The sequence below is a fragment of the Camellia sinensis genome, chromosome 5 (assembly GCF_055761805.1).
Source record: "Camellia sinensis isolate YWXY chromosome 5, ASM5576180v1, whole genome shotgun sequence".
Lineage (NCBI taxonomy): Eukaryota > Viridiplantae > Streptophyta > Magnoliopsida > Ericales > Theaceae > Camellia > Camellia sinensis.
The window spans coordinates 115,921,101-115,932,117 of NC_138965.1; the positions used below are offsets into that span (position 1 = coordinate 115,921,101).

At 36.5% G+C, this 11,017-nt stretch overlaps 1 protein-coding gene across 1 annotated transcript; it reads left to right on the top strand.

The window, feature by feature from the left end:
- The first annotated feature begins 2,107 nt into the window (after positions 1 to 2,107).
- On the top strand, positions 2,108 to 4,513 carry LOC114284926 (early nodulin-like protein 18). The gene is made up of 2 exons (XM_028227882.2): positions 2,108 to 2,453; positions 3,980 to 4,513. The coding sequence occupies exons 1-2, from the start codon at positions 2,249 to 2,251 to the stop codon at positions 4,393 to 4,395; spliced, it is 621 nt and encodes a 206-aa protein (XP_028083683.2). The 5' UTR covers positions 2,108 to 2,248; the 3' UTR covers positions 4,396 to 4,513.
- Positions 4,514 to 11,017: the final 6,504 nt, after the last annotated feature.

An 11,017-nucleotide genomic window follows, 5' to 3' on the forward strand; every position in this document is an offset into this window, starting at 1 on the left:
TTAACACATTCATCAGTGTTATGGCCATGGTCCTGGTGAAAGCGGCAATATTTGGACTGGTCTTTCTAATTGGAAGGGGTTCGCGAAGGTTGGGGCCATTTGAGGGGGTAGTCCCGCTGGATCTGATTGAGAACTTGTTCCATGGGGGAATTAAGGGGTGTGTACCGCTCGAACCGACCAGGCGGTCGGGCTGGTGCCGACCGGTCAGCTCAGGGGAGTCGGTCGGTATAGTGTGGTGTTTGGCTATTATACTGGGTGTTCCTGGGTTCTGAGTCTTTTCTCTTTTCTCTAGGGGTCGGGCTTTTGGTTATTGGATCTTGCCGGGTGGCTAGGGAATCCTCAGCGTTCATGTATTTTTGGACTTTGGAGAGTAGGGCTGCCATGGAGGTCGGGGGGTTTTTAGAGAGGGAGAACAGGAAGTCGGATGACCGCAGACTGGCCATGAAAGCAGTGAGGATGACCTTGTCATCATTTTTCGCTACTTGCAAGGCCTCGTGGTTGAAGCGGGTAACGAAACTGCGTAGCGACTCCCCCTCGGTTTGTCGAATGTTGAGGAGTTGGGTTGCTGGGCGTCGCTGGCGCAGGGCTCCAATAAAATGGCTGAGGAAGGAGTCACTGAGATGTTGGAAAGTGGAGACAGAGTCTGCTGGTAATTGGCTAAACAGAGAGAGAAGGGAGCTGCGGGGATTTTCCGAAGTCGGGGAAACCCGATCCCCGTTGGGGGCGGGGGTGAGGCGGTTGATGGGTTTCTCGTCGGGGATCGGGGACGGGGACGGGGAGTTTTGTAGCTTCGGGGATCGGGGACGGGGGAGTGCGATCCCTAGTCCCGCCCCGCCCCGCCCCGTTGCCATTCCTATGTGTAAGTGGAGTTACCTATAAAAGAAATCAACTACTTACTATTTTCTTATAATACCAAAATTACCTCTTTAAATAGAGAAAAAATAAGGCACGCCTACTAAACATTAATTTAGGGTCCGTTTGGGAAGAGCTTTTCTGGGTTTTTTTTGGCTATTTTAATCACAAAAGACAAAATAGGCTATTTAAGGCACAAAAAATAAAACATCACATCTAACCCATAATCATTACACTCTTCTCTCACAAAAAAAGTCAAAAAAGTCGAAAAACCCTTCATAAACCAAACTTTTTAGCCCAGGCTAAAATAGTCAAAAAGTCAACCCACTTCCCAAACGAAGGCTTAATAATATATCATGAAACAATTTTTTTTTTCCTTTTATGTAGTTTAACTGAAGAAGATAGAAAAGAAATTATATTTTATTATTTTTCATTGGATTTGGACGGTCTCTAGTTGGATTACCCAACTGGACGATCTAGTCTGGCTTACTTTGGGTTCGTTTTAATGATTCAAATCGTTCAATATATAAGGCCCGTTGAATGTTTTATCCATGTGAAAAATTGCATTGATCATATCACATTTGTGTGAATAATTTATTTTTAAAATCATAATTATCGGTTGACACAAATTTGATTTGATCAATGTGTCTATCGATATTTGATCAATGTGACTTTTTTTGCAGAGATGAAGTACTCGACGAATTCTACACATTGAACGGTTCGGATTATCGATATGAGCTCCGTGGTGAGCCCACGGAAGCTTAACAACACACTCCAGTTTGATTCCGAACCGAACAAAAATCACAATTTTTTTGTTCATAACTTATGTAATTATTTTTTGGATAAATTACAAAATGCACTTCTTGAGATTTGTTTAAAATACGATTTGTTCTTTATGGTTTTGAAAATTACATTATGTCCCTTAAATTTTTTAATTTCATAACAAATTGTCATTTTATTAATAAATCATCAAATCAATTAATAATTTTTAATGATATCAAAAATTTATTTCCGTTAATAATTCATGATATTTTATTATTGTATACGAGAGTAGTTAGAAATTTTATTTTTTCAATTAATTTTAATAAATAAAAAATTTTGATAAAATAATATTTATAATTTTTCAAATTATAAAAACCATTGATATATATTTTAAATAAATCTATTTATAATTTTCTTTTATTTAATATTTGTTTTCTCTCACCCTCCTTAAATTCCGGAACATGGGAAAATCGAGACTCACGTGTTTCGCAACGGAAAGAGCGGCGCTCTGGCTGGCAAATGACTTCCACGATTCCATCTTTTACAAAAGTCTAATAAGAATCTCTCTCTACACTTATCCCATCTCTCAATTTACAGATCATAGATTCAAAATTCAAAGGTCGCCTAATAAGCCATGCCAATGGCGACCATGCTATATCTAACTGTTTTAGCTCTTTCCATCACCGCCGTAGCATCCGACACCCCCGCCGCCACTCAATACACCAACCACACCGTCGGCGGCGCATCCGGATGGTTCTTCAACACCACCACCAACACCTCCTCCGCTAATTACACTTCCTGGGCCGCCTCCCAAACCTTCAATCTCGGAGACTATCTAAGTAAGTTCCCATGCTTTTTCTATTTTATTTTTGTTTATTTGCCTGATCTGCTGTTTGTTTAGCGGGAAAATGGGGGAAATAGTAAGGTGAGAGAAAGTTTACTGATCTATTTGATGATCAGTTCTGGTGTCTCTGTTTGATTCCCATGAAAATGCGGGTATAGGAAGCAAAATAAACTAGTTTTTAGTTACCTAATCAAAATTTCAGACCTCATCCTGCTCATGATCTACTCAATTCAAGGTCAATACTATCTTCCATTTGTTTGATTAAGTATACGAAAGAAATATATATCATGAGACGTTTTCGTGAGGATTTTTCATTTTGAATTAGTTTATAGTATTTTATTATATGTTATACTATTACCTTTAAATTAATTTTATAAATTTTTTTATAATATTTATTATATGATGGGTAACATTATTCTAGTTTGATTGAAGTTAGAATCAATAAAAATAAATAAAGGGCATGGCTTCTGTCCGGTCCTTCGTACTGGACCGTATTGTTGGGTCAGTGTGGGTCATTACGGATCCTGTTTTGATAATCTGAACCATTCAATGTGTAGAACTCGTCAAGTACTATATGTCTGTAAAAAAATCACGTTAATCGGATATCGATAGCTATGTGATCAAATCAGTTTTGTATAAAAAAAAATGGACGGTGAATATATTAACGGTTGACAAAAAATCTGTTTTGATCACATAGCTATCGATATCCAATCAACATGATTTTTTATAAGCATATAGTACTCGACGAATTCTACACATTGAACGGTTCAGATTATCAAAACGGGACCCGTGGTGGGCCTCCACGGGCCCAACAGCACGGTCCAATCCGGACAGAAGTCATTCCCATAAATAAAATCTATTGATCCCAACTCCTCTATGGTTCTTCTCAAACGAAGCTATAATCATTATATTTTTTTTCTCACAAAAAAGTCAAAAGTCCTTTCCAAATCAAGCGTTTTAGCCTTAGGCTAAAATAACAAAAAAAAACTAAAAAGTCAAAAAGCCTCAAAAGTCCTTTTCAAATCAAATGTTTTAACCTTAGGCTAAAATAATCAAAAAAAACTAAAAAATCAAAAAGCCAATCCATTTTCCAAACGAATTTTCTTAGTTCTGCATCATATCTCCGGCCTTGTTTGGCAATGAGGTAACGTGGTTAAAAAGTTAAAAATTAATATAAATTATCATATTAATTTTTTTATTTTTTTATTCATCTTCACCTAAAAAATTAAAAATAACTAAAATAACTACTTCCCAATAGTCTCTTGTTCTATCTAAAAAAAACAGAGCTCTTGCTTTACCTCATTTTCTTACAATCCAAACACACAGCATTTTTTTGTTGTTGATAAAAAAAAAAAAAAAAAAACACGCAGCATTTTAACGAAATGAATATCAATCGTTTATTTCTTTCCCCTTCCGCCAGTTTCTCGTCAAACAAACAACAGAACATACTTCCATTTTCTTAGTTTGATTTGATTCGTTTACATTTTCATATCAAAATTTTCTCCATTGTGATGTGTGTAGTATTCAACACAAATACGAATCAGACAGTGATCCAAACCTACAACGAGACGATTTACCGTAGCTGCGTCATGGACGATGCATCGGACGACACGTTCGAGTACGGCGGAGGCAACAACCAGTCCGGAGTGCCGGTGATGATTCCGGTGCCGTTGACCGAAAACGGGACGAACTACTACTACTCCGACGCCGACAATGCCGTTCAGTGCCAGCATGGGATGGCCTTCCAGATCGTCGTGAATTACGGCCTCGGCCTCCCCCCGAGCCTCGTCTTGCCTGCTCTTGCGCCCTACGTGGACCCTCCGACGGCGTCGGATGTTCCGAGTAGTGGTGGTGGGTTGAGGACTAATGCAAACTTGCGCTGGGTGGTTTGGGATATCATGCGATTTGGAGCTTGTTTATTTATCCTCCTCTTGTGAAGGCATTGTAGAAGTTGAACTTAGAATTGCTGTAGGTTGGATTGGTTACTGGCGTAGGATGAACTTTTCCATGGATACCATTTTTTTGCACTAGATTCAATACAATTTTTTCATAATATGTTTCCGTAGTTGCCTTTTTTGTTTTTTGGGAGAAATTGTAGATTAATGCAATATTGAAAAAATAATTACAAATTAGTAATAAATTTGATCAATTTTATATAATTAAACACATGAGTTTTTCAATGTATTTGTAATTACTTTTTTAAAAATATGTTGAAGTATAATTTTGTTTTCTTCTTTTTAAAATAAGTAATACTACAATAGTCATATTTATGAACACATCATATAATAGACCTAATATAATATATAAATATGATCATTGTAGCACTTTTTATTATTATTATTTTATTGTGTTAATTAGTTCGACAATAGTAGTAGGATGGTCGGGTTGGACTTGCCCATACAGGCCCTTGTCCGTTAGGGTTAGAGGTATGCTCGAGTTACAACCCATTGACGAAAGCCTTAAACCACTATTTATGGCTTGGGCAAGGAAGGGGGCCAAGTCAAGTTGGATGGGTCGGACTAGGCAATGCTAGGTATTTTGAGTCCAGATCCTCTGTAACGTCTCCCTGTAATGCATTCTTTTAGTGCCCAAAAATGATATCATTTTGGGACCAAAAAAAAAAAAAATTTCGAGAGAAGAATAAGAAGAAAGAAGACACTATTGCTGTAAACCCATCTCCAGCAACTTACAACCAGTGGCGTAGCCAGAAATTCCATTGAGTGAGGTCACTCAGAGGGAGAGAGAACAAATGAAGGAATGTATCAATGCCAATACAACAATGGTTGTTAGAGAATGAAGTGTTGATGGAGCGAATGAACAAACGAATACTGAACTAAAATTGACACCACTAAACAATAAATAGCTCCAAATATATGTGATATTTATCTAGATTTATTGGGATCATTTTATTAAAATTGACATCACTAAATAATGAATAATTCTAAACACTGAGATCATTTTATTAAAATCCCAAACTATTAGACAAATTTTCATATATATTTGAACAAAATTTGAAAGTTCAGTAGTGTCAATTGACACCACTAAACTATACATAGCCTTGCCCCTGCTTACACCATTACGACCTCCACAGCCCCTCCACTATAACTCTTAGCTTTTGACCCCCACAACACCCTTGTTGTAAATCCACAAATTCCTTCATATTCGTTTTCTTCTTCTTCTCTTGATTGAGGAGGTTAGGGTTTCGTGCGGCGGCGGTGGCGACTATGGAGTAGAAGCGGATCTAGATTAAGATGGTGAATGGGCATTTTGTGAGAGAGAGAGAGACAGAGAGAGAGAGAAGCTGCCTCATGGCAGTTGCATTAGAATGAGATTGATTGGAGCTTATGGAGGTGGGGGTGGGGGAGAGGAGGTCAGAGGGCACTGACTGTGGGGGTGGCAGTGGTAGGGGGTCGCGTTGGTGAGGTCGTTGGAGAGGCTTACACTAGTGGGTTTGGTAATTTTTAGAGAGAGAGAATGATGGGGAATATGAAGAAGAATGAGAATATGGAGGATGTTGGATGAAAGACAGGTGGTTTCGATGGCAATGGCAGGGAGGTGGTAGCGTTGGTGAGTGGCGGCAATAGTGGGTGGTCGCGTTGATGAGGTTGCCAGAAAGGCTCGCGTTGGTGAGTTTTGTTTTTAGAGAGAGAAATGAGGAGGAAGAAAAAAAAAATAAGAATAAGGGTTAGAGCATCTCCAACGGTAGTAGGCATTTTACCTATCTAAATATTACTATAAAGTATATATTTTATTTTGCCTATCAACTGTTTTATGTTTTTACTCCAACCATGCTCTTTATTTTACCTATTTATCCAAATACTATTAATTTTATAGAATGCCACGTCAACAACAAAGATGGAGGGAAATGATCCTAATGATTGAATACATTTTGCCTAGCGTTGAAGGCTAGCTACATGTGGCTAGTGAATATGAGTTGAGCCAAAATGCCTAATCATATGCCTAGTGCATTGGAATTGAAAAAAGTGAATCACACTAGGCATTTTAACTAACAAGTATTATATGCCTAGTACATTGGAGATGCTCTTAGTTTTGGAATAAACTATTTCATTAGTAACTTTTTGACTTACCCTCTTTCTTCTTTTTTTTTTTTTCACGAGAAAATATGTAATAAATAAATAAAATTTTCGATTTTTTTATATAATTATTTAATTTTTTAATTTTTTAATGACTTTTTAACTTTTTTTTTTTAATTTTTTCCAAACTAGGCCTAAGAAAGAGGAAGGAGGTGGGATGAGAGAAAGGTGAGTTACAGTAGTGATAGTGGGGAGGTGTGGCATCAGTGGGTGAAGATGGCCTAAGAAAGAGGAAGGAGGTGGGATGAGAGAAAGGTGAGTTACAGTAGTGATAGTGGGGAGGTGTGGCATCAGTGGGTGAAGATGGCAGTGGTGGGTGGTTGCATTGGTGAGGTCACTAGAGACTGGCGCCATTGATGCCTTCTTTGTTCTTTCTCTAATAGTTTCTTTTTCTCTTTTTTTTATTTTTTTTTTTTAATTTTTTTTTTTCAAAATAACATCGTTTTAAAATATTACAGGAACATAATACAAAAGATCCAAACTCAAGTATTTCGCCCTATAGGCCACTTGATGACCTGGGACTATGCCTAAGCCCCAAGCAGAAAAGGGGTCTCCATTGTTGTACCTCCACCATAATGTGTATACATATAAAAATAATTATTAGTCAAAATGATTTTTTGAAATAAAATAATAGTAAAAAATTATTTGTAAATATAAATAAAAAATAACAAATATCTTTCATGAGATAGGAAGAAAATATAATAAGGCTCACATGTTTAACATAATTACATGGGACTCATTTTTTATTTTAATTCGCATAACACTTAGTCATCGTTTCATCAGTTATTCATTAGTCATATCGATGAAAAAATTATATAGTCAACATTTTTATACTGAAATGTATATTTTACTTTATTTTATAATTGTGTTTTTATACTGTTGGTATTAGTTTAGGTTTCTTTAATCTTACTAAAAGGAAATTCGATATAATTATGTTAAAATTATGAAATTTATTTTGCTTTTTTCAAACTTGAAGAGAGTTCAATGTAATTTACCTATCTTAAATTATTTATAAAGAATACAATCAATTATCTTGATTTCTAAGTCAAATAGTAAAAAATTAGAGAGAAATGACATTTCTTGTTTAACACAAAAACAATCCTATTATCACATTTACAAATTTTTTCTTATCTCAATCAAGACGAAAAAGAATAATAATAAAATTAAATATTAAATATTTTTTATCAAAATTATTTTGATTATGAAGGTTGAGGGATGTAGTTATGATTTTGATTTTTAAAATAATTATAAAAGTCAATTAAAATGTTCACCTCGGCCTCAAATAGATTTGTGACATTTTTTTATTGAAAGCTTTGGCTTCCCTCAGTCTACGATATTTGGATGGAATGGTTTCATTTGGATTAATAGGGCTCATCCTTAGTTATGCTTCAATAATTTAAATTTTTTATTTTATAAAACTGTTTACGTGTACCATTCATTAAAAAAAAAAAAAAAATGAAACCGATCTAATAATTATAATTTATTCAATTTATTACATTTATCTTTAAAAAAATAGGCCACAAGTATATTTTTAAAAATATATTCTTTTTTTTTTTTTTGACAAATGTGAAAAATTGAACCGATTACAATTTTTGAATCGATATTTTTGTTTGTAAATAATATACATAAATTTTTTTTTACAAAATAAATAATTTGTATCATAAAAACGAGAATGTTTAATTCAAATAGCACTCTTCAATTCAGATAGTGGGACCTCTGCCGTAAATGATCCTGACCGTCAGATCAAATCATAAAAACAATGTGATTAATATTTGGACTAGTCCGAAGAAATGGAGAGCAGTGATTAGTTTCACTATTGTGGTGCTCCTCTATGTGAACACTATGATGCGCGTATGATAATGTAAAAACTGGATGGTTAATAAGTTAGGAGAGTTTCATTATACACCTTTTTTATCATAGGCCCATCCCCCTTTCTGTAATAAGGTAAGGTCCAGACTATTTCCTTGTTGCTCTATGACAGCTTGGCAATCATCAACATAAGGCTGAGTCACGAGATCAAGAATTCTGACTTTATGATCGGGAAGACCATCAAAGTCAAAGTCATTTCTACTATTCAGAACTCCAACCTTCTTTCCTTTTACTTTCTCATCATAATTCAGGAAAGATTCCACCTGAACAGTTACCACTTCCCACTCTGTCTCTTCTTTCTTCTCAATAGCAAATTCTTTTTTATCTTCGAGGGGAAGGAATAAAAACCATGCACTCATCTGACCCAATTCCCTCCTGAGTTCTTATCTTCTTCTCGTTGCCTAGAGTGAGTCTGCTAACTACAACTGACATCATCAAACTCAAATAAAAGAGAACGAGTGAGACAATGTTACAATTATTGTGTGAACCGCATGTGCCTATTCTTCCTATTCTAATTTGATTGATTTCCATTTCCATTTATACGCCAATAAGAGAGGCCTTTTTTTGTTATTACTACACATTTTCCAATAAAAGATGAGAAATGAGAATGCTTTAAATAAAGGGCGAGGGAAGAGAAAGCTCCTGAGACACCTTCCTCAAAAGCAATAGGTTAAAATACCTCCCTAAAAAGTCAATTTTAACAATTACAAGAATCATGCCAATCCTATACAAGGTGGTATTAATCCAAAGGATAATCATGCCGTAGTTGGAATAAATGTAGATGAAGTTGTTGTTATAGCAGAAAAACATCTAAGTGCTACGTTTTGAATGCTAAAAAAATAACCGAAGATAAGACTGCCGTAAATAAGGTGTTAGATGAGTTTGATGTCAGCAGGCACACGGGAATTGCAGCTACAATTGTTGATGGAAACAAGGATGTTGGATTGGAAGCACCTTCATGTGGTCTTTCTCCGATTGAACGCAGAGTTAATATAGAAGTGGGTGATATTCTGGATGGTAAGTGCAACCAACATGTTGACATGGAAGGAATGCAAAGCAACCCATATTAAGCTACAAAGCCCTTGTTTTTAGTGCAAATAGCTACGGGGTTTGCTTTAGCAAGTCACTTCGGATACTAAAATAACTAAAAGTTAGAGAGGTGGGAGCCTAGTGCACGAGCCTTTAGTGAGAATTCAGACCATATTGATTCATTTTCTAGTGAAATTAATACTGACCCATACGACTTAAAAAAGGGGGGGCAAGGAACGGATAAGAACTGCTTCCGGAAGATAGAGCGGAGTAGCATTCCTTTGTTCCGACCGATCGAATATCTCAACTTCTCTCGCCTGCTCTCTAACACTTTTCACACTCATTCTGATTTCCACAAACTTTTTTCCCCATACACTATCTTTGTGCTTACTGGATCGTTACAAACATACATGTTTGGGCGTAGTGATTTAGCAAGTTCACTCGTGTGTTTCAAAATATCGATTCTTTTTCGTAATACATCACAGCATATGAGTCTTTATGGTGCTCGAGATGGAGAACCCTCTTTATATTGATAGGGAGTAGAGGTGGAGGTTGAGCTCATGGGGGGATAGGCCTTTACTTTTAATCCATTTTACCACTCCTAAACCAACAATCTAAACTCACCGCCTTTAAGAATAGTCCCTTCCATTCGAATATCATTCTTTTCCGCTTTACCTACCTTTCAAATATTCCCAACCTACAACCAAGATATTTACCCTACCTCTCATTGGAATGGGAGGGTTGAATAGAAGGATAACCGACAATTATCGAATAAGATATTTACCCCACCTTTCCGCTATATGCCTTTTTGTGATAGGGGGGTTTCCTTGCTTTCTCTAAAGAGGGGCATGCTTTTGATAAACAAGTTAAAGATAGTGAAAGACTTGTCGTCACCTACTTAAAGTCCTCAAGTACTACGCTCTCCGGAAAGCAAGATTGATTTAACTACAACTTGACTAGGTCCGAAGGTTTTTTTTTCCCCTGCAAACTCTAACTCTGGACTAAATTGATGAAAGAACGAGCCCCTCTTTGTTTGAAGGGTCCTTCGGACTAAATATGCGACTATCGCTCTCTTGTACCGCTAATACAAAAGGAACTGACTTTACTGCCGAGTGCCTACAACGGGAGTATTAGACTCTAAAGCTTGAAAGAGCTTGACGAGTATCTTTCTTTTTTTCCGAATTTCCCAAGAGCTGAAGCACCCAAGCAAGAAAGGAAATTTTGTCTAAGCCAATTGCCCTAGAACTGTTCTACGACTTCCCAAGAAGCCGACATCTGTCTTTTCTGAAAACGGAGGGGATTTCTTCTCTAAGCAAAACCTATAAGCAAAGCTGCCCTCCGTAAGCCTTAAAAAACGGGGCTAAACTGACGAACCTACCTCTTTCATAGAGCGCTGGAAATTGAGTACCGAAACTGAACTACTTCGGTTCTTTCTCTGGTTCGGGTGCAGGTTCAACTTTACTGAAATCTTAACTTACAGTTGTTCCTTCCTTCACTTACAGGTTTACCTAGAAGTCAAAGTCATGATCCCATCCCTTCAACTATCAGTCCATTGACTAAGAATGAG

Excerpts from the sequence above, each read along its gene's own strand:
- LOC114284926 (XM_028227882.2), top strand. The coding sequence starts at position 2,249 with ATGCCAATGGCGACCATGCTATATCTAACTGTTTTAGCTCTTTCCATC. Across the intron at positions 2,454-3,979 it reads CAATCTCGGAGACTATCTAA|TATTCAACACAAATACGAAT; the intron begins GTAAGTTCCCAT and ends TGATGTGTGTAG.